The 21248-nt window shown below is 57.2% G+C and overlaps 1 protein-coding gene across 9 annotated transcripts; it reads right to left on the bottom strand.

Annotated features, from left to right (window-relative positions):
* Positions 1 to 1726: 1726 nt before the first annotated feature.
* On the bottom strand, positions 1727 to 20812 carry LOC120502917 (copine-5-like). Of its 9 annotated transcripts, XM_039710915.1 has the most exons (22): positions 19703 to 19785; positions 18166 to 18206; positions 17511 to 17557; positions 16244 to 16347; positions 15626 to 15665; positions 15463 to 15539; positions 14830 to 14898; positions 14360 to 14419; positions 14213 to 14276; positions 13887 to 13990; positions 13580 to 13684; positions 12611 to 12652; positions 12252 to 12327; positions 11499 to 11552; positions 11361 to 11422; positions 10532 to 10578; positions 9637 to 9818; positions 8692 to 8819; positions 8523 to 8625; positions 7750 to 7807; positions 7446 to 7519; positions 5389 to 6117 (listed from the first exon to the last, which is right to left on the bottom strand). In XM_039710915.1, exons 1-22 carry the CDS (start codon positions 19783 to 19785, stop codon positions 5959 to 5961), a joined length of 1779 nt encoding a protein of 592 aa, XP_039566849.1. In that variant the 3' UTR covers positions 5389 to 5958. The 9 variants fall into 9 exon arrangements, with proteins under 9 accessions (XP_039566844.1, XP_039566845.1, XP_039566848.1 ...); XM_039710910.1 differs by lacking the exons at positions 5389 to 6117; positions 16244 to 16347 and adding an exon at positions 1727 to 3399 and having other exon boundaries at positions 8523 to 8543; positions 19703 to 20812; XM_039710911.1 differs by lacking the exons at positions 5389 to 6117; positions 16244 to 16347 and adding an exon at positions 1727 to 3286 and having other exon boundaries at positions 19703 to 20809.
* Positions 20813 to 21248: the final 436 nt, after the last annotated feature.

Here is a 21248-nt window from a genome sequence, read left to right as displayed (position 1 = left end):
CTCACCCTGGCCAAACCTGGCCATTGAAGGAGGAAATTTCCAAATTTTGTTGGATTTCCCCAAAACTCAAGTGGTCAGAATCCAGGTCCCAGCAAGTGCTCAGAGTCCCAAAGGTCAGCTTTCATATGATGCCCAGAGCCTGGGCAAATTACTTCTTTTTCCCCTGCAAAATGGCCTCTGTTTGTGGCCACTCGCCCTGCCCCACGCTGATCACCCAAGACAGAAATTTCCAAATTTTGCTGCATTTCTCCAAAACTCAAGTGGTCAGAAACTAGGCCTATGCAATTCCTTAGATCCCCAAAGGCCAGCTTTCATGTGATGCCCAGAGCCTGGGCAAATGACTTCTTTTTCCCCTGCAAAATGGCCTCTCTTTGCAGCCTCTTGCCTTGGCTGAGCCTGGCCACTCAAGCTAGATATTTCCAAATTTTGCTGGATTTCTCCAAAACTCAAGTGGTCAGAAACAAGGCCAATGCAAGTCCTTAGGACCCCAAACGCCAACTTTCAGCTGATGCCCAGACTCTGGGCAAATGACATTTTTTTCCCCTGCAAAATGGCCTCTCTTTGCAGCTGCTCACCCTGTCCGAGCCTGGCTATCCTAGCTACAGAATTCCAAATTTTGCTGGATTTCACCAAAACTCAAGTGATCAGAAACTAGGCCACTGCAAGTCCTTAGAGCCCCAAACGCCACCTTTCATCTGATGCCCAGACGCTGCGCAAATGACTTCTTTTGCCTCTGGAAAATGGCCTCTGTGGCCACTCACTCTGGCCGAGCCTGGCCCCTCAAGATAGATAGTTCCAAATTTTGCTGAATTTCTCCAAAACTCAAGTGGTCAGAAACTAGGCCAATGCAATTCCTTAGAGCCCCAAACGCCACCTTTCATCTGATGGCCAGTCCCTGGGCAAATTGCTTCTTTTTTCCCTGGAAAATTGCCTTTCTTTGCGGCCACTCACCCCTGGCCGACCCTGGCCACCCAAGCTAGAAATTTGCAAATTTTGCTGGATTTCTCAAAAAATAAAACTACCATCATCGAGGAGCCTGCAAGTCCTTAGGGCCCCAAACCCCCCATGTCCTCATATGCAGACCTTGAGGCAATATCTCCTTTTTCCCTTGGAAAATGGCCCCCATTTTGGGCCACTCACCCTGGCAGACTGTGTGATGCTAAGCTTGTAATTATTTGGTAATTAGCTTGTAGTTAAATTGTAATTATATTGTAATTAGCTTGTAAGGTTTTTAATTTGCAAACTTTGCTGCATTTCTACAAAACTAAAGTAGCCAGATAGTAGGACCCTGCAAGCTTTCAGAGCCTTTTAAAATATAATGCACGGTGCTCCATTATTAAGCTTAGATCTTCCTAATATCTTGCTAGATATTCTTTTCTGTAGCTTCGGAAATTATCCAAGCCAAGCGTTAATACACAGTGCATTGTTCTATTTATTCTTATATTCTGCATCTCATGTAACATTTTTGCGGACAAATCTTATGGCTACTGCTTAGTTCCAGCACAGTTCTACTGTTGTTTATGTCTGCCTTTTGCAGCTTTCTCATAGCCCTCTTATTTTAAAGATTTCCACACCTAGATGTGTCCAAGGCCTGGCAGTAGAGGACTTCAGGAAGGAAGGAAGGAAGGAAGTGGCGGAAGGAAGGAAGGAAGGAAGGAAGGAAGGAAGGAAGGAAGGAAGGAAGGAAGGAAGGAAGGAAGGAAGGAAGGAAGGAAGGAAGGAAGGAATCCAGATTTGGTGCTCACCAGCACCTGGAATCTGGTGTTTGTTGGCACTGTGCCCAGGTGCCAGGCTTCCAGATATGGCAAATTGCCGGTGCTGGCAATGTCCAAGTCTGGCATTTGCCAGGACTGGTACCACCCAGATCTGGCAATTTCCTGCTGCTGGGGCACTCAAAGGGTCTGACTGAGCAGGAAAGGTGATCCTGAGCCAGGAGCTTTCCTTGACTGCAGCAAAGCCTCAGCATGGAAAGACTTTCCTGGCACTCTACCCTGGGCCAGAAGGGATTGTGCCAGCAGAGCTGACCCTAAATTTCTTTTCCCAGGCAAGCTTTATGGCACGGGACATGGAAAAGCCAGAGCTGAGTCTCAGCTTTCTGCAGTCCTCCAGATAAATCCTGTGTGTGAAGCAGCCTGGGAGCAGGGTTTATGTGCCAAGGGCAGGCAATTCAGAGCCCTTTTCTTCCCTGTAGGCTGAGGCTCTGACCCTTGCCCTTTCCAAAGGCCCTAGAGCTGCCTGCCAAGGGGCCTATTTCACTGGGATGAGAAGAGTCCTGCTGCAAGGCTGTCCCCAAGCTGCTTTTACTGCATATGTGCCTGAGTTCATTGCTTTTAGTCTCAGGTCCTCTGTGTGTGCAGGTGAAACTAGAGAATGAGGGAGCAGCTCTGCAGGGTGGAGTTATCTTTTTCTTGGTGTTTTTTTTTGTTTTTTATGAACCTTCCCTGTCAGCTCTGGGCAGACCTATGTAACTGTATCTGACACTTGCCTGTGGCACTGTGGAGGTCGCCAGGGGGACCTTCCCCGAGCCCAGGCTGGGGGTGTTCATTGGCCGGTCAGTTCCGTTGACTGGCCGCAGCTGTGGACACATCCCTTGAAGCATCTCCAGGGAGGGAATGCTGGGGCTGTCACCGCTGGGGTGTCACAGACAGGGGAACGCTGGGGCTGTCACCGGTCCTGCCTGCCCCCATCAGCTTTGCCAGGGCCTCAGTGGACACAAAAGCTGAGCCAAAGGGTGAGAATTGCAGAAGGGGCTGAGCTGGGAGGGAGCCAGTGGAATCATGGAGTGCAGCCCCTGGCCCTGCACAGACAGCCCAACTATGGCAGCCTGTGCATCCCTGGGAGCAGTGTCCAAATGCTCCTGGAGCTCCAGCAGCTTCGGGTCAACCCAAACGCAGCAAGGAGGAGAGGAGCGGGCGGCGGAGAGGTGCCGCCGAGCCCGGGAGCGAAGTGGATTTGGCGCGGGGCCAAGAGCAGGGTCAGGGGGCCAAGGGCGGGCGGACATGCAAAGTCCCTTTGGAATGTCGATACGAGCGCCCAGCAGGCACAGCAGCGCGCCGGTGATTGCAGTGGTTTCAGGGCCGTAGGCAGGCGCAGCGCCGGCAGCAGGCGCGGCACGGCCGGGGAGGCAGCGCGCGAAGGCGTCGGGCAGGGCCTGAGGGCGGCGCGGGGGTGGCCGTCACGGGGCTGAGCGGGGCTGTGCTTTGTGGCGCGAGCATGCCGTATTTTATGTATTCGGCTGAGATGAAGCTCACGTTTCGACTTTCAGAAATTCATCAGCAGAGATGGCCTTGAGAAGAGATTTTAAGGTTCTGCCGTCTTTTAGGAGGAAGGGTTTTGCTGCAGAGCTTACTCTGGCACACATCCCACCCCCGATCCGAGGCTGTTGTGGTACGGTGGTGACTGAAGGAAACGGACAACCCCCAACGGAACATTTCTGAGTAAGCTCTAGACAGAAATCTGAATGGAAAATTAACCCTCACACTAACGCTAATCCCCAGCCGTAACCCCCAATCCTAATCCTGACCCAAGTTTTTTTTCCACGTTGATTCTAAAGAGGTGAGCGTTTGGGGGAGGCCCAATAGATAAATGTGGAGGAACTCGGGTGTATGACAATTATGTCTCTCCTCGGGATTTCCTGGAGTAGCAGCTTCTGGAGATGCCTTGCTAAGCGGTACCCCCACCCCTCCACCAGTCGGTCCACCCAGACAGTCAGGCACCCCTCCAAACTGACAGAGCCTCCTTGCAAAACAAGGTGCCCCCCCCCCCCCCCCCCAAACAGTCAAGGATCCTCTCCCTGCTCTTCTGCAGGGGGACATATATTCAGGGCTTCATCTGCCCCTCCTCCCCCTTTATTTGGAGTGTTTTATTTCCACGAGCAACCCCTAACACCCTCTGGGTGAAAGATGACACCCCTCGTGTCAGCCCTGCTATGGTGGATCTCAGGGCCTTTCTCCCCTCCTGTTCCTCTCCACAGCAGCATGAGGCCCCTCACACTGTCTGATCTGAGAGAGGCTCCCCGTGTTTTGGTGTGCCAGTTAGGGTCTGTGCCCCCTGGGATCTGTGCTGGTTTCCCCTGGGGCTGACCTTGGCCGAGGGAAATGCAGCAATAAAGAATGGAATCTTGAAGCAGTTTGGGGATCTGGAGGCACCCCCCCCCCCCCCCCCCCCCCCGCAGCCTGAAGGGGTGCAGGAAGGGGGGAAGGAGTAAGAGCAGCCACCCCAACATGGGGTTTATCCCCTAGTACCTGCTGACTGGTTTGGTCTAGGCACTGGTACAATCCCCTTACACTGGAAAGCCACTTCTTTTGGGGGCAGACAAGGGCCTAAAACAACCCCCACCTCCCAGCCAGGGGGAAGAAGCTTTTTCACCTCCCCATTGGAGTGCAGAGGCTTTGTGACCCCCAAGCTGGGGTATGGGCATTTTGCAACTTCACCCAGCTGGGATGTGGGGTATCTGTGACCCCCTCAATTTGAGTGCAGGGGTTTTATAACCACCCCTAAGTTGGAGTGTAGGCACTTTGTGACCCCCCCTCCCCCTTTGGAGTGGGGGGCTTTATGAGACCCCACAGACACAGTTGGGGTGTGCTTTGTTATCCTAAAGTGGAGTGTGAGGGCATTTTGAGCCCCCTAACTGGGGTGTGGATACTTTGTGAACCCCCCCAGTGGGAGTCCCTGTGATCTCCCCGTTGGGTTTCAGAGGCTTTATGACCCCCTGAATTGGGGCATGGGGTCTCTGTGAGTCCCCTGACTTCCCAGGGCCCCCTTGAAACAGTTGGGGTGCAGAGTCCTGTAAATAACCTAGCTCTCCCCTGCCCCAGGTGGTTTCTGTGTATGTGCAATTTTGGGGGTCACACAGTGGGGGCAGGGTCACACAGAGAGGTCACACAGAGTCAGAAGGTGTCACACAGTGTGAGGCTGTCACACACAGCTGGTGAGGGGTCAGAGCTGGGGGGCCATGCCAAAGCCTGAGGAGGGTTACAGCATGTGGGGGCATCACAAACAGCCAGGGATATCAGACATGGGGACGATCACACTGCTGGGGGCTGTCAGTGCTGGGGGGAGGGTCACACAGCCAGAGAGGTCATACATTTGAGGGGGTTCACACAGTGTGTGGGGGATCACACAGCTGGGGAGGGGTCAGAGCTGGGGTGTCACAGCGTGGGGGAGCACAGGTTGAGGGGGTGACACAGCAGGCAGGGGCTCACAGCTTGGAGGGGATCACAGCGGGGGAGGGGATCACAGCTGGGGAGGGGTCAGAGCTGGAGTGGGGCAGTCACACAGCTGAGCAGGGGAGTTGTCAACAGTCCTGGGAGGTGTCACACAGCTGGGGAGGGTCAAACACTGGGGGATTACACATAGAGCCAAGGCAGGGCCCCTTTTAGGGAGATGATGGAGCATCCTGGGGGAGGGGGCTGTAATTAAAGCCACAATAATTTATTGCAATTTAAGGCAACTCCATACAAACCCACATGGACACATACGATATGGCAAGGGGGAACATCAAAAACACTGGGAACCCCACTGGGATGAGCCCAGGAAATGCAAGGGAACCATGGATTTGGGGAGGCTGGTAAGGTGAGGAGGGATCATGCATCACGCTAGGGGGGCACTCCACATTTGGTAGAGGCTCCTGCACACCCCAGCTTTCTGGTCAGGCTGCTGAAGACCCCCTGCCACTTTTTTGGGGGGCAGGACAGTCCTGGATGGGTATAGGGGGCAGTCCCATAGCCAAGAATGCTCAGGCAACGCCATCCCAATTCCCCCGGGAAACCTAAAAGCTGGTTTATGGGTGTGGTGGTAGGAACCTGGGTTGGGGAGGGGACACCAAAGTTGTGGAAAGGAGGAGAGGGACATCCAGTCCCAGGTCCCTGACAGAGTATGGCTGCCTTTGACCCCTGGATAGAGAATAGGATGAAGGGACATGGTGCATTGGGTGTGGACAGTCAGAGTGGAAGGGTTTCAGGGGACATGAGAGGGATGGGTAGATGGTTTTATGCCCCGTGCCTTCATGTAAGAGAGGAGCTGGTCGGGAATCTCGGCAAGGACTTCTCGTGCCAGCCCTGCCATGCTCAGCCCCGCGCCGGGACCCCCCGTCATGTAGTCACGAAATGGAACAAACTGGGCGGGGGAGGGGGGGGGCGCACAGGGGGGAAGACCAGTTTAGGGGGTCCAGGGCCAGGAAGGCCCCAGAACTGTGTGCCCTACACACAGCAGCTCTGGTGTCCCCTCCCCATTCCTGATGTCCCAGTGTCCCTCACATCCAGGTACATACTATGACCCAGTGCCCCTCCATGTCCTAATGTACTCCCACATGCCAGTGCTCCCCATTTGCTAGTACAGCCCTCTTCATGTCCCAGGACACCCCCACATCCACGTGCATCCCAAGCCCAAATGCCCCTCCAGATCCCAGTGCCTCCCATTTCCCACAGCCCCCACATCCCAGTGTCTCTTCCTATTTCCCAATACCCCCCATGTCCCACTGCCCCCCACATCCGGATTCATCCTGGTGCCCCCATGTTCCCTTCATTTGCCAGCACACCCTCCTCGTGTCCCAGTGCCCCCCACATCCAGGTACATCCCATATCCCAGTGCCCCACTCCAATGTTCCAATATTCCTCCATGTCCCAGTGCCTGCTAATGTCCTAGGCTCCCCCCCACATCCAGGAACATCCTAAGTCTCACTGCACCCTTTTTTGCAGCACAGCCCCCCAAAATGTCTTAGTACACCCCCTCTTCATGTCCCAGTGCAACTACATATCCCAGTACATGCCCCTTCATGTCCCAGTGCCCCCCACATTCCAGTGCCCCCCCCATTTCCCAGTACCAGCCCCCTTCATGCCAAAGTGCCCCCATATCCTAATACACCCCTGTGTCCCACTGCACCCCCATTCTAAGGTACATCCCAAATCTCAGTGTACCCACTTTTCCCAGTGAAGGCCCCCACCATGTACCCAGTGCACCCAGTGTCCCAGTGTCTCCCCCACTGAGGTACATTCCAAACCCCAGTGCACTCCTTTTTCCCAGTGCATCCCTCCCATGTCACAGTGCACTTCTTCTGTGTCCTAGCACATCCCCGACATCCCAATTCCAACTCCTCCACTATTTCCCAATAAAGTTCCTTTCACTTGCTATTATCTCTTTCATGTCTCAGTGCCTCCCATATCCTAATACACTCTCATGTGCCAGTGCACCCTCATTCCAAGATACGTCCCAAGTCCAAGGACACCCTCTTTTCCCAGTGAAGTGCCCCTACATGTGCCAGTGCATCCCCATATCCCAGTACCCCGCCATGTCCCAGACCACCTTATCACCCTCCACACCAGTCCCACCAAGTGCACCCCAGGAGTGATGGGGCCGATTTGAGCTCCACAGGGCACCCCCCACCACCATCCTGCTGGGTGAGCTGGGAGGGGGTCCCCAAATTCCTCATTGGTGAGGTTGGTTACCTGGACGATATCACGCTCAGCCACTTTCCCACGGGAAGAGATGCGGATGTCGTCCCCATCCAGCTCCACCATGGCTGGGGGTGATGTTGCGGGGGAAGTCAGCAGCACCCCAATGCCCCCCACCCCAGGCTGGGATCCCATTTTGTCCCTCTCAACCCCACACCCAGAACCCCCAAGCCCCCTCACTGGGGTATGCTGAGCCCATTCATATGCTGACAGATTCAACTCATGGTTCCAGTGGCCAAGGGACCCTGCCCCCATCCCCCCAGCCTTCCCCTAGTTCCCCCCAGCCCCCAAATCTTACCATCAAACTCAGCCTGGCCAACTCCCACGATGATAATGGACATGGGCAATTTGGCAGCCTGAGGGAGCCAGGGGGTGAAGGGAGTCCCATGAAATTTAATGATGCTGCCACAAAATGAGCTGCCACCTCTGGCCTCCGTGCAGCACCCAGGGGTGCCAACACCCCCTCCCCCAAGGATTCCAGTCCCTCACCATCCCCCCCAACACCCAAAGGTCTCAGACCGCCCCACTGGCACTGGGGGGGTTCCTGGAACTTCCCAGCCCCCTTGCAGCACCCAGGGGTTCCAGACACCCTTACACATCAAACCCCGGGGGTCCAAGCCCCTTCTCGACCCCAGGGGTCCAAGCCCCTTCTCGACCCCAGGGGTCCAAGCGCTTTCCCACCTCTCAATGGTCCCAGTCTCTCCTCACTGCCTCCAGCACCCAGGGGTCCACACCCCCTCCCAGCACTCAGGGCTTCCAGCCCCTTCCCCACCCCTTGAGCATGCAAGTGTCCCAACCCACCCCCTCCCTCTCAGCTTCAGGGTCCCAGTTCCTCTTCACCCACCCCATCACCCAAAGGGTCCCAGCCACTCCCAACCCCTCAGAACCCAGGAGTCCAAGCCCCTTCCCACCCCCTAAGGGTTCTAGCTCCTCCTCAACCCCCTAGCACCCAGAAGTCCCCAACCTTTCCTACCCCCCAATCCCTCTCCACTGCCCCTATCACCCAAGGGTCCAAGGTTCCCAGCACCCAGGGTGCCACCACCCTCCCCAATGCCACTATGAGGGTCTCACATTGACGATGGCCTCCTTGGTCTGGGCCATGTCAGAGATGACACCATCGGTGATGATGAGGAGTACAAAGTACTGGGACCCGTCCAGCACCGTGGCCGCTGAGCTAGGGGGACCCTGCGTGACGCCGAGGGCACAGGGTCCCCACCCCAGGGCATGGGGCCCCTCTTACCGGGCAACATGGTTGACAACAGGGGCAAAGTTGGTGGGGCCGTAGAGCTGGACATGGCGCAGGCTGCGCTGATATGCCTCCAGCACCCCCGCAATGCCATGGCATGCCGGATTTGATGCATCCCCATTCTGCCACAGGGTCACCAGGACCACAGTGACACCACAGCCCCCAGCAATGGACAGGGTGACACCATGGACGCCACCCACAGGCAAAGATGGCACTGCCATGTCCCCCAAATGCTAACAAGGATGATCCCACTATGTCCACAATGTGGTGACAAGGGAGACACCAACATGTTCTCAACTCAGTGTCAAGGATGATACTGCCATGGCCGCAACCCAGTGACAAAATGATGATGCCACTATGTTTCCAACCCAAGACACAGATGACACCACCACATCCCCAGTGATAAAGAAAATGGCACCACATTCCCAACCCAGTGACAAAAATGTTATCACTATGCCCCCCATACAGTGAGAATAGGTGACAAGGACATATGCCCAGCACAGTGACAAAGACCACACCACCACATCCTGAACCTGGTGATGAGGATGATACTACCATGTCTCCAACCTGGTGACACTACCATGACCCCAAACCAGTCACAAAATGATGATGCCACTATGTTCCCAGCCCAAGGATAAGGATGACACCATCACATCCCCAATCCAGATCCAACTCAAACACACCATATGCCAACTTTGTGATCAATGATGAGACCACTATGACTCTACACTAGTGACAACACCAAGCCTCTTCCTAACCTGGTGATAAGGATGACACTACCATGGCCCCAGACCAGTGATGAGGATCACACTACCAGAGCCCCCAACAGTGACAAGGACAATATCCCTCCATGTCCAAAACAACGTGACAGGATGATCCCACCATGTTCCGAACTGCATGACCCTTCATCCACAGTCCTGTCCTGCCTTGGCCCCTCACCAGTGGGAACTCGTGGGACACGTGTCCATCCGGGGGGACCTTGGCACCAAAGCCAAGGGCTGGGAACATTTTGTCACTGTCGTAGTCCTGGATGATGTCCCCCACGGCCCTCAGTGCCAGGCTGTAGGCATTCAGCTGGAAGGGGCTCAGGTAGTGCAGAGACGTGGGCTGCGAGGGGTTCCCTGCACAGGCATGGGGCTCAGCATCCCCACAGGCCCCCCCAGCACTGTCACAATCCCCCCAGCACACCCAAAACACCCCCAGCATTCCCACAACCATGGCACTACTATGGCCCAAACTCAGTGGCAAGGATGATGTCATCCCCAACACAGTGACAAGGATGATCCCACCATGTCTCCAAATGCCAACCACGTCCCCAACCCAGTGACAAGGGTGACATCACCATATTCCCAACTTGGTGACAAAGATGATGCCACCATGTCCCCAGCCTGGTGACAGCTGGTGATAAGGATGACACCACCATGGAACCAACAGTGACAAGGATGACATTGCCATGACCCCAACCCAGTGACAAAAATGGCACCACTCTGTCCCAAATTCAGTGATGATGATGGCACCAAATTCCCAACCCAAAGACTGGTTGACAAGTATGACACCACTGTAGTGCCAGTACAGTGACAAAAATAACACTACCATGGCCCCAAACCCACAATAAGGACAATGCCATCATGACCCTAACCCAAGGGAGTGACAAGGCAGACGCCACTGGGTCCCCAACCCAGTGACAAGAGAGACATGATCACGTCCCCAACACAACTACAAAGACAACAACACCATGTCCCCAAGCTGGTGACAAAAATGACACCACCATAACACCAAACTGGTTACAACTGCCCCAAATAAATCCCCCAGGGGGGACATAGCTGCCACTCACCATTGGATGCTGTGAAGTCTATGGCCACTGTGAAGTTGAGTTGGGTCCTGGGGGGGTAAAGTGGCCTTGGGGTGACATAGGGTGTGACCTGTGGGTTTGGGGTGGGGCACCCCTGGGGCCACAGGCTGGACTAGGTGCACCCATATCACAATTCAGAGCACCCCCAAGTGTCCCTGCACTGAGGTGTCAGTGATGCACCTAAGGGAGTAGCTGGGGGTGCTGGGGAGCCCCAGATGACCACTTTGGGATGCTGGGGAGCCCCTGCCCATAAGGGAGCATCTGGGTGAGGTGCTGAGGACCCACAATGGAGAAGATAGGGGTGGTGGAGATCCTCTTTCCCCAAAGGAGCAGCTATGGGTGTTGGGGACCCCAAAGATGTTGGAAATGGTGGAGACTTCTAAAGGGAGCAATTGTGGGCTCTGGGGACTACCAGTGAAACTGCTGTGGGTTGTGGGGACAGCCTGGCCCTAACGAGGCATCTGGGTGGGGGTGCTGAGACCCCCAATGGAGGAGCTAGGTGTGCCGAGGACCCCCCAATGGAGCAACTGGGGGTGTTGGGGATCCCACAGGGAGGAATTGAGGATAGCAGGAACACCACCACCCTACCCCTGCCCCATCCCTGAGGGAGCAACAGTGGATACTGGGGACCTCCAAGGGAGGAGATGGGGGTCCTGGGGACCCCCCTGCCAGTGAAGTAGAGGCTGGGGATGTTGGGGATTCTCTGCCCTTGAGGGAGCAGCTCAGGGTGCTGCGTACCCCCAAGGAAGGAGCTGGGGGTGTTTGGGACCCTCAAAAGTGCAGCTGGAGGTGCTGGGGACTCCCTGCTCACCCGCCCCTGATGTAGTCCAGGAAGGTGTGCTCGGCCTCCACAGCGAAGGACAGCAGTGTCACCTGGTGGACATGGGACTTAGGGGAGGAAGTGCCCACTCCCCCTGTGTCCTCCCCCTCTGCACATCCCCATCCTCACTGTCCCCGAGTTCAGGTACTTCTTCTTCTTCATCTTCTTCCGGGGGTTCACCACCTGCAGGGATGAGAGGAGAGGGAAGGGGGCTGCTTCTCACAGGGACAGGAGGCCCCAGGGAGCAGTGTAACGGACTGTCACATCCAGGGGGACGGGGGGGCACAGAAAATGCTGGGGGGCAGCAGTGGGAGGAGCACTGTGCTGAGGTGCAGAGACAGACCTTGAGAAACACATGGTGGGCTGTGACACCCATGGGTGCATGTGGGGACCCTGGGGATTGTAGTGCAGCTGGAGATCCATGGTGGGAGCTGGGTACCCTCAAGGGAGCAGCTGTGGGTGCTGCACTCCAGGGGTGCATTGTGGAGATCCCAACCTGCTGGGCTGTAGCACAGGGAATCATGGGGACTGTAAACCTCTATGGCTGCAGCATGAGCACCCTGGGCACCACGACACCTCAGGGACCCTTGGGTATATGGCACACCAGGGTGCAGGGTTGGGAGGGACCCTGGGGACCATAACACTCCAGGATTGCATCATGGGGATCCTGGGGTATGTAGCACCTACACAGAGACCCCAGCACACAGAGGTGCAGCAGAGAGAGGGACCCTGGGGAGCGTAACACCCAAGGGGTGCAGTGTTAAGACCGAAACACACAGGGGTGCAGCACAGGGTTCCATAACCTGGGGCATGCAGCAGTGGGGACATGACCCCCATGGGGGGGTGCAGAACTCCCATGCCCATGTACCCATCCCCCCTCACCTCGTACACGTTGAAGTGGCTCTGGCCTCGTGCCAGCTCCCGGTAGCTGGTGGTGAACTCCCCAATGAAGTCGTGGCTGCAAGGCCGGTGGATCTCCATCAGTCCAGTTAGGGAGGTTCCCATTCCCCGGGGGGATCCCCATCACTCAGTGGTGTGGGGATTGGGGGCTTCCCATTGCCCAGGAGGTTTCCCATCAGCCAGGGAGTCCCAAATAGCCAGGGGAGATTCCCAACAACCAGAGGTCCCCATCACCCGGGGATGCAGGGGAGATGAATGAAGCAGGTGGGAATGAGGGTCCCTGTCACCTGAGGGGTGCAGGTCCAGGGTGTGGGGGGTCCCCAGGACCACACACAGCTCACCTGCCATCACGGTCCCAGTCATATACCTCCACTTTGATGGCTCTGCAAGGCAGAGGGGGGGTCACCAACATCCCCAAATCTCATTCCTCCCCCACCCTCCTCTGGAGACCCATCACACACAAACCCCCACTCCCTGTGGGATTTGTTTTGACGCCTCTGTGGGCTTTTTCCTGCTTCCTTGTCCTCCTCCTTGGGATATTTTTATCCATCGTTGCCACAGCAACATCCAACGTGGGGCCAAAGCAGTGTGAGGAGATTTTTGCTAGGACAGCAGCTGGTGACACTGGTTTGGGATTTGAGAGGGGTTCACGTGGTTGGGTTTGGGGGGGGGGGGGGGAGGGGCGGGGCAGTTGGAATAGCTGTGATGCCCATTGCCCAAATGGGTAAACTGAGGCAGAAGCAGGTAACCCTTGGGGTGGGGGGTGTGTGCTACTAGTACCACAGAGACAGGGAAAGGGGTTCTGAGAGTCTCGGGTGGCTACAGAAGTGGGGGAAAGGGTGCCTCATGGGGCCACAGAGAAGGTGGATGGACTGCAGGGGGTCCTGAGGTACCACAGAGCTGGGGAGAAGGGATTAAAGAGGGTCCTGGGGTACCACAGACACAGGAGAAGGGATTCTGAGGGAACACAGAGAGAGGGGAAGGGGATCCTGGGGTACCATGGACATGGAGTGAAGGGGCTCTGGGAGTCCAGAGGTACCAGAGAGATGGGGACATGGGGTGCAGGGGTTCCTGGAGGACCTGGGAGATGGGGGAAAGAAGGAAAAGGGGGTCCTGAGGGCCCATAGAGATTGGGGGAAGGGGGTTCAGTGGGTCTCAGAGAACCACAGAGATGGGAGTGCAGGGTGTCCTGGGTATGACAGAGATGAGGGAAGGGGGTTCAGGGATCATAGTGGACCCTAGAGATAGGGGGAAGAGGGAGAAGGAGGTTTTTGGGGCCAAAGAGGGGGTCTCAGTCCCCTGGCACTCACCGGTCGTGGTCCCCATTGCAGAGGGCACGCACAGGAATGGCAAAGGCCGCCCAGACGGGATTCAGTGTGTTCCGCACCACTTCCGTCTTGTGGCAGATGGTGAAACTGGGGGGAAGACAAGGGGGTACAAGGGAGTCACTCCCCCAGCTCAACACTCCCCAAGTCTCTCACCCCCACAGTGCAGTGAGGATTTTTGGACACCCCCGGCAATGTAAGCCCACGGGGACATAGGGGTGTCCTGTGCTGGGGCTGAGCCCTCCTCTGAGGTGTGGGAGAGTCACTGCAGTTTTGAGGGGGGGTTGCTCACGTCCCGTCTTCATTGCTGCGGTAGAAGACCATGAAGGGGTCAGATTTTCCGAAGAAATCCTTCTTATCCAACTTGCTGGCGCAGAACTGGAGTGTGGCCACGTCCTGAGGGGTGGAATCAGGGAGAGTCATCCACCCTGCACCCTCCTCAGGGGTGGGACCCTTCGGGGCAGCTGCTCCATGAGGGAAGGAGGGATCCAGGACAGGTGGGACACAGCGTGAGGATTAACAGCTCGCAGTCTCATCTGCAGGCTAGTGTGTCTCAGCCACCCCCGATATTGTGAGGTCCCCAAGCTAAGCCCCCTCTCCTGCCCCGCCATGGCTCACCCGGCAGTTTCCCAACTCTTCAGCAAGGAGTATGATGGTGCCGCACTTCTTCCCCAGAATGCCACTGCCAGGATGAGATGTGAGCATAGCCGGGGCACACATGATGTCCTGGGGGGTCCCCCGCGCACTGAGCACCCCAAAACTTACCCATTGGAGACAGCTGGGGCAGGTCTCCTGCCCCTGGGGTGCATGGCGGCTGTCCCCATCCTGCAGGGACACATGCTGAAAGGTGATGGAGGGGATCCCCACCCAATAAAAAGCCCCCCTCCCAAAAAAGGAAGTCTACAAAAAAAAAACCCAGCTCCCCCACAGATTCCAGCACCCTAAAAAGAAGCTGTTTCTCCCCTCAAAAAAGTCAGTCCCCAAAAGACATTCAGCTCCCCAGAAAGTCAATTCCCACAAAACAAACTGCCCCTGAAAAGGTCAACCCCAAAAACATCAGATCACTCCAAAATCCAGATCCCCCCCAAAAACCAGATCTTTCAAAAGCCAGATCCCCCAAACCCATATTCCCTCCAAAAGCCACCATCCCAGGAAAAAGCCAGACCACAAAAAATGCCTTCCCTCCCAAGAAGAAAAAAAAAAAAAAAAAAAAAAGCCAGACCACCCCCCCCCACCTCCCCACCATCCAAAATGCCACTGCTGGCTCTGGGATCTGGGTCCATCCTGGGCACACCAAAAGAGACCTGGGGAGACATGAGGACACTGGGACCATGAGGATTCATGTCAAGGGCTTCTCCAGGGGACACATGGAGACACTGAGTTCCCCAGTTTTCTCCAAAACACCAGTTTTGGAGAAACCCAGCATTTTCTCCAAAGAGGACATAGTGATGTCAGAGACACTGGGCTCAGGGACACTGGGGCACAGGCAGGACTCATGTCAGAGGCTTATCCATGGCAGAGGTCATGGGGACATTGGGATCAGTGGGGGAGGTGGCTCACATTGGGGCCTTCCCTGGGGCAGAGACATAAGGGATCACAGGACACTGGGGACAAGAGGGACTACCATCAGGAGTTTGTCTCCAGTGCAGTGCATAGGGACCGTGAGGACTCTGGGGACACTGGACCACAGTGGAAGCTCAAACGAGGGGATTCTCGAGGGGGGTGGAAATGGGGACACTGGGGCAGGGGGGTTCATGTCAGGGGCTTCTCTAGAAGGAACATGGTCACACTGGGGCACAAGAGAGGCTCACGTCAGGGGCTTTGCTGGGGTGGGACATGGGGACACTGAGGCAAAGGGGAGGGCTCACGTCAAGGGCTTCTCCAGGCGGCTGCCAGCTGAGCCGATGATCTCCCCCAGGGTGCAGAATGCCTGGCCCAGGAAATCCTGTAGGATTGGGAATATTGGGTGTCACCAGGAGATGCCCATCCCAGGGAGGCCAGGGGAGCAGGGCTGACTGATCCTGCACTTACATGCTTGGAGAGGTCAGGGCTCTTGGAGTCCACATCATACCTGGGGGCAGAGGGGACATGTGGGCATGGAACAGGAAGTGGGGGTGGCTTGGATGGGACAGGGATGGGAACAGGGATGGAGACAAGGATGGTATGGCGGGGGACAGGGAGTGGGAGGGATGGGATGAGCGAGGGATGGTACACAAATATGGATGAATTAGGTGTGGGGATGGGATGGGATGGGATGGGATGGGATGGGATGGGATGGGATGGGATGGGATGGGATGGGATGGGATGGGATGGGATGGGATGGGGAAAAGAATAGGGATAGGATGGGACAAGGATGGGTAAAGGAACAGGGTGGGATAGGGACACAATGGAATGGACAGGGATGGGATGTGGATAGGGACAGAATGGGACAGGGACAGAATGGGGGCTGCATAGGATAGGGATGACAATGGGATGGGACAAGGATGGGGACAGGGATGTGAACAAGGGTGGTAATGGTCCAGGACTGGGGACGGAACAGGGACGGGGGTAAGGACACCCTGGGGGGCTATGCCAGGGTAGCCAGGGGGTGACCCTGGGGAACAGGGGGTTGACACTGGGGGTGACACTGGGGGCACAGGGGCCACTCACAGATCAAAGCGCAGGTTCTGACGCTCCTCAAAGCAATAATCAAGGACAAACTTGTGCAGGAAGTCAGGATTCAGGGAATTGTCAATGACCTCGGTCCGGCCAAACTGGAGGATATGGGGACAGTGGGGATAATGGGGTGACAGGAAAAGATGGGGTGGGGACAGGGACATGGAGACACAGGGAGATGGGGATGTGGTCGTTTGGACAGAGGGACATGGGGACATAGAGATGATGAGACATGGGGGCATAGGAACGGGAACATGAGAATATGGGCATGGGGGATAGGGATACAGGGATATGGGGACATGGAGAGGCAGAGACATGGGGGCATAGGGATGAAGGTACAGGGACATGGGAACACAGGGATGTGTTAAGAGCACTGGAAAACAGGAGCATGGGAATGAGGGTGGGGGCATAGGGATGGGGGGTAGTGGGACATCAGAATGTGAACATGGGGACATACACATATGGGGACACAGTGACATGGAGAGACAGGGACATGACAACATGTGGACAAGGGACTGGGGACATGGGAACGTACAGATATGGGGGCATAGCAACACGGGGACACAGGGACATGGGAACATGTGGATATGAGATTGGGGACATGAGGACATATGTGGGCGGAGGAGGTGGGGCAAGGGTGGGCAGCAGGCCCGGGCCGGGGCACGTGTGGGAACATGCGTGGGAAAGGGGCGGGGAGGGCCCAGGTGCCGCTTTGTGCCTCGGGGCCGCCCCACCCCCTGCTCATTACCCCGCAATTAACACACTGTTAATTACAGGGGGACGGGGCCTGGCTGCATGCTGACAGCTGATTGGCTGGCTGCCCAGCTCCTCGACATGCTCCCCAGATCCCCAGGATGCTGGTTGGCTGATTGCTCTGCCCCCTGACATTGATTGGATGGCTGCTGCATCCCAGAATGCTCATTGTCCATGTGCTGCATCCGAAGATGCTGATTGCTCATGGTGACTGGCCAACTGGTTGGCACTCCAACACACTGATTGGCCAGTTGGCCATCAACCCAACATGCTGATAGGCCAGAATATTACCTGCTGCTTGGCTGGTTGTCTGCCATTATCCCTGACATGCTGATTGGCCATCTGGTTGGCACACAGACATGCTGATTGTTCACTGCCCCAGCATGCTGATGATTGGTTGGCCAGCTAGCACCCCAGCATCCTGATTGGCTGGCTGAGTACATACTAACATGCCAATTGGCCAGCCCAACATGCTGATTGGCTGCCCCCCACCAATTGGGTCACTCACCTCCCGCCATTGGTGGCTGCCAGGGCGCTGTGTGTACAGCACACAGACTGCAGGGGGAAGGATCAGGGGAGGCAGGTGCCCCCAGAGACCCCCAAAACTCTTAGAGACACCACCACTCCCAGCAACTCCCAAAACTCCCCAGAGACCCCCCCAAAACACCTCAGAGACACCCCCAAACTCCCCCCAAAACCCCCTAAGCTCCTCCAGACACCCCCAAAATACCTCAGAGGCTCCCCAAATCCCTCAGAGATCCCCAAAACCCTAAAGACCACCCAAAATCCCCAGAGACCCCAACACTCCCCAGAGCTCCCAATTCCCCAGGAACCCTCCAAAATGTCCTTGAGACCCCCAAAACCTCATAGAATTACAACAATCCCAGAGACCTCCCAAAACACATCAGAGACCCCAAAGACCACAACACTCCCCAGAGACACTGATGCTCCCAGAGAACCCCCAAAACCACCAGATACTCCCAAAATACCTCAGACCCCCCCCAGTCCCCCAGAGACTCCCCAAACCCCCCAGAGACCTAAAAATCCCCTGAACACACAACACCCTCCAGAGACCCCAAAACCCCCAGAAACCCCAAGCCCCCCAGAGACTCCCCAAAACACCTAAGAGCCAAAATACACCCCATCCCCCCTGCCTCACTCACTTGGGTCCGACTTGGAGAAGGTGTCCCTGTCCAGGAGCTGCCTGGGGGGCAGGGAGGAGGGAGTGTGAATGTGCATGTGAGTGTGCATGTGTGTGTGTGTGTGTGTGTGTGTGTGTGTGTGTGTGCGTGTGAGTGTGAGAGTGTGTGTGTGCGTGTGAGTGTGACAGTGTGAGCACCTGGCTGTGTCTGTGACTGTGTGTACCTGTTGTGCGGTCAGATGTGCCCCAGAATACACACCGAGGTGCACAACTACATGTCGTGCCCTGTTGTGTGACAGGGTGCATGGCAGGGTGTGCCCAGCCAGGTGTGCCCCAGGACATGGATTGGCATGCAAAGCATGTCTGACACATGTTGAGGGGCCATGCGCTTTGGGGCTCAACCATGTGTCAGGGTGCACAGCAGAGTGGTGGTGGGCATGGCCAGGTGTTGGTGAGCATGGTTGGGTGTTGGGGCGCACTGCCAGATGTGCCCCACAACACACATTGGGATGCACAGACACATCTGCACGGGGTGCACAGCATGACACATGTTAAGAGTGCCATATGTCAGTGGTACAGCTATGTCTCAGGACACCAAAGAAAGACCTCAGGTTGCAGAGGGAGGGTACAGGGACTGCAGGGTGGGCAGAGGATACAAGGGATACAGATGGTGCAGTGCGGCCCAGCCTGAGGATTCAGGAGTTTCAGAGTGGGCAAGGGATACAGGGGGTGCAGGGGATACAGGGTCCAACGTGACCCCCCCTTCATCCCCAGAATCCCCTAAACCTGACCTCCTTGCACTCCCAGTCCCAGAGACCCCCAAATGCCCCCCCGTGCCGCCTACTCCCCTCAGTGCCTCACGCCCTCAGAACCCTTGGCTCACCCAGTGCCCCTCTGTCCCCATACCAAACACTCTTTGTGCTCCCCATGGTCCCCAACGCCTCCCACCACATTCCAATGTCTTCCAGTGAATCCCAGTGCCTCCTAATGCATTTCAGTGCCTCCAGCGCCAGCTGCCTTGCTTCCCAGTGCCTCCCCGTGCCTCCCAGTGCTCTTCATTGCCGACTGCACCCCGTTCCCTAGTGTCTCCCGGTGACTTCCAGAGCATCTCAGTGCATTCCAGTACATCTCAGCAATTCACACCAACTGCTCCCACTCTCCGGTGCATTCCAGTACCTCCCAGTGCATCCCAGGGGATCTCAGTGCATCACAGTACACCCTGGCAACCTTCGACGCCAGCTGCTGCGACACTCCAGTGCCTCCCAATGCGTCTCATTGCGTTCCAGTGCAACCCAGTGCCCTACAACGCCAGCTGCTCCCAACTCTCCAATGCTTCCCAGTGCACCCACGGGATCTCAGTGCCTCCAAGTGTACCTCAGCACCCTCCAAAGTCGCTCCCTAGTGCTTCCCAGTGCCTCTCTGTGCATCCCAGCACCCTCCAACGGCAGCTACCCTACACCACAGTGCAACCCAGTGCCTCCCAGCACCTTCCAATGCCAGCACCAGCGCCTCCCCGCGCCCCCGCCGCCCGGTGCCGGCTCCCGCCGCAGCCTCGCTACCTGCAGGACACCGTGAGTTCCACGCGAGTGGCCGGGACGGGACCGGGGCCGGTGCCCGGTTCCGAGGCGCCCAGGCCCGCCATGCCCCGGGCTCCGTCGCTGCCCCGACACCGGCACCAGCACCGCGATCGCGATCGCGATGGGCTCCGCCCCGGGACCGCCCTTGGCACCGCCCGGGGTTCCCGGCACCGGCTCCGGCCCCGCACCGTGGGAGTGCCCCGGGGTCTTCTTGGGCACCACCCGCCGAGAGACAGGGACCGCCCTTGGCACCGCCCGGGGCTCCCGGCACCGGCACCGGCCCCGCACCGAGGGAGTGCCCCGGGGTCTTCTTCGCGATCGCCAGCGGGGAGACCGGGACCGGCTTGGGACCGCCCCCGGGATCGTCCCCAGATCCCCGGTACCGCCTCCGCGATCGCCCCTGGGGCCGCCTCCCCTTCCCCGGTACCATCCCGGACCCTCGATACTGCCCCTGGGATCGCCCCGAAATTTTCGGAATCACCCCCAGATTCCTGGGATCTACCCTCGCACCGCCTCCAGGCCTGCTTCCAAATCCGCGGTGCCTCCCCGCGGGACCCCTCCGGCTCCGCCTCGGGAACGCCCCTAGATCTCCGGGATGACCCCCGTATCAACCCCAGGGCCGCCTCCACAGCCCGGTTCCCCCCTGGAAGCCCGGTACTGTCCCCGAGATCCCCCGGATCGCTCCGGGATCAACACCAAATCCCTTGTACCTCCCCTGACCACCGGCGCCTCCCCCGCATCGCCCGCGAGGCCGCCTCACCACTCCCGGTACCGCCTCGGACCACCGGTACTGTCCCCAGGATAGCTCTCAGATCCCCGGCATCAGTCCGAGGAAGTCCGGTGCCTTTCCCCGCACCGTCCCCAGTGCCGCCTCCTCATCCCCAGTGACCCCGGACACGGGTATCAAGGATCAGCCGCGGGATCGCCCTAAGACCACCGCTACTGCCCTGGGATTGCCCCCGAGGCTGGCTCCAGACCCCGGTACACCACGGACCATTGGTACCGCCCCGGGGATCCCCCCCAGACCAGACCCTCGGTGCTCTCTCCCCAGTAACGCCAGCACCCCTCTGACACTCCCAGTGCGCCCCCCTGTGCCATAGTGACACTCTCGATACCACCCACTCCCCAGAATGAAGCCCCAGTCTCCCTACTTCCCTTAATCAGAACCTTCCCAGTATCCCCACAGCCCCACCAACTGCAGATACAGAGTCCCCCAGTCCTCTGCTATCTCCCAGTAGCTCCCAGTATCTCCCCTGCACCATTCTGGTAATATCCAGCAGCTCCCAGTACTGTCCCAGGTCCTGCACTAGGAGCAACGGGGGTGACATCGAGAGCCAGAGGGGATACCCATTGCTGGGGGGGGTTACCTAGTGCCCAGTGGGGGGAAACCCAGTATGTACTGGCATGAGGACCCCACTGCCAGTTTGAAGGTCCCCAGTGCTGTGTGGGAAGCCCACTCTGGGCTTCCCTTTCCACTCTGGACCCCCCTTTCCACCCAAAGCTCAGTGATCCAGCTGGTCCATGGTGG

Source organism: Passer montanus, unplaced genomic scaffold, assembly GCF_014805655.1.
Source record: "Passer montanus isolate IOZ18808 unplaced genomic scaffold, ASM1480565v1 scaffold237, whole genome shotgun sequence".
NCBI classification, from domain to species: domain Eukaryota; kingdom Metazoa; phylum Chordata; class Aves; order Passeriformes; family Passeridae; genus Passer; species Passer montanus.
This window is presented reverse-complemented; position numbering and strand designations above follow the sequence as displayed.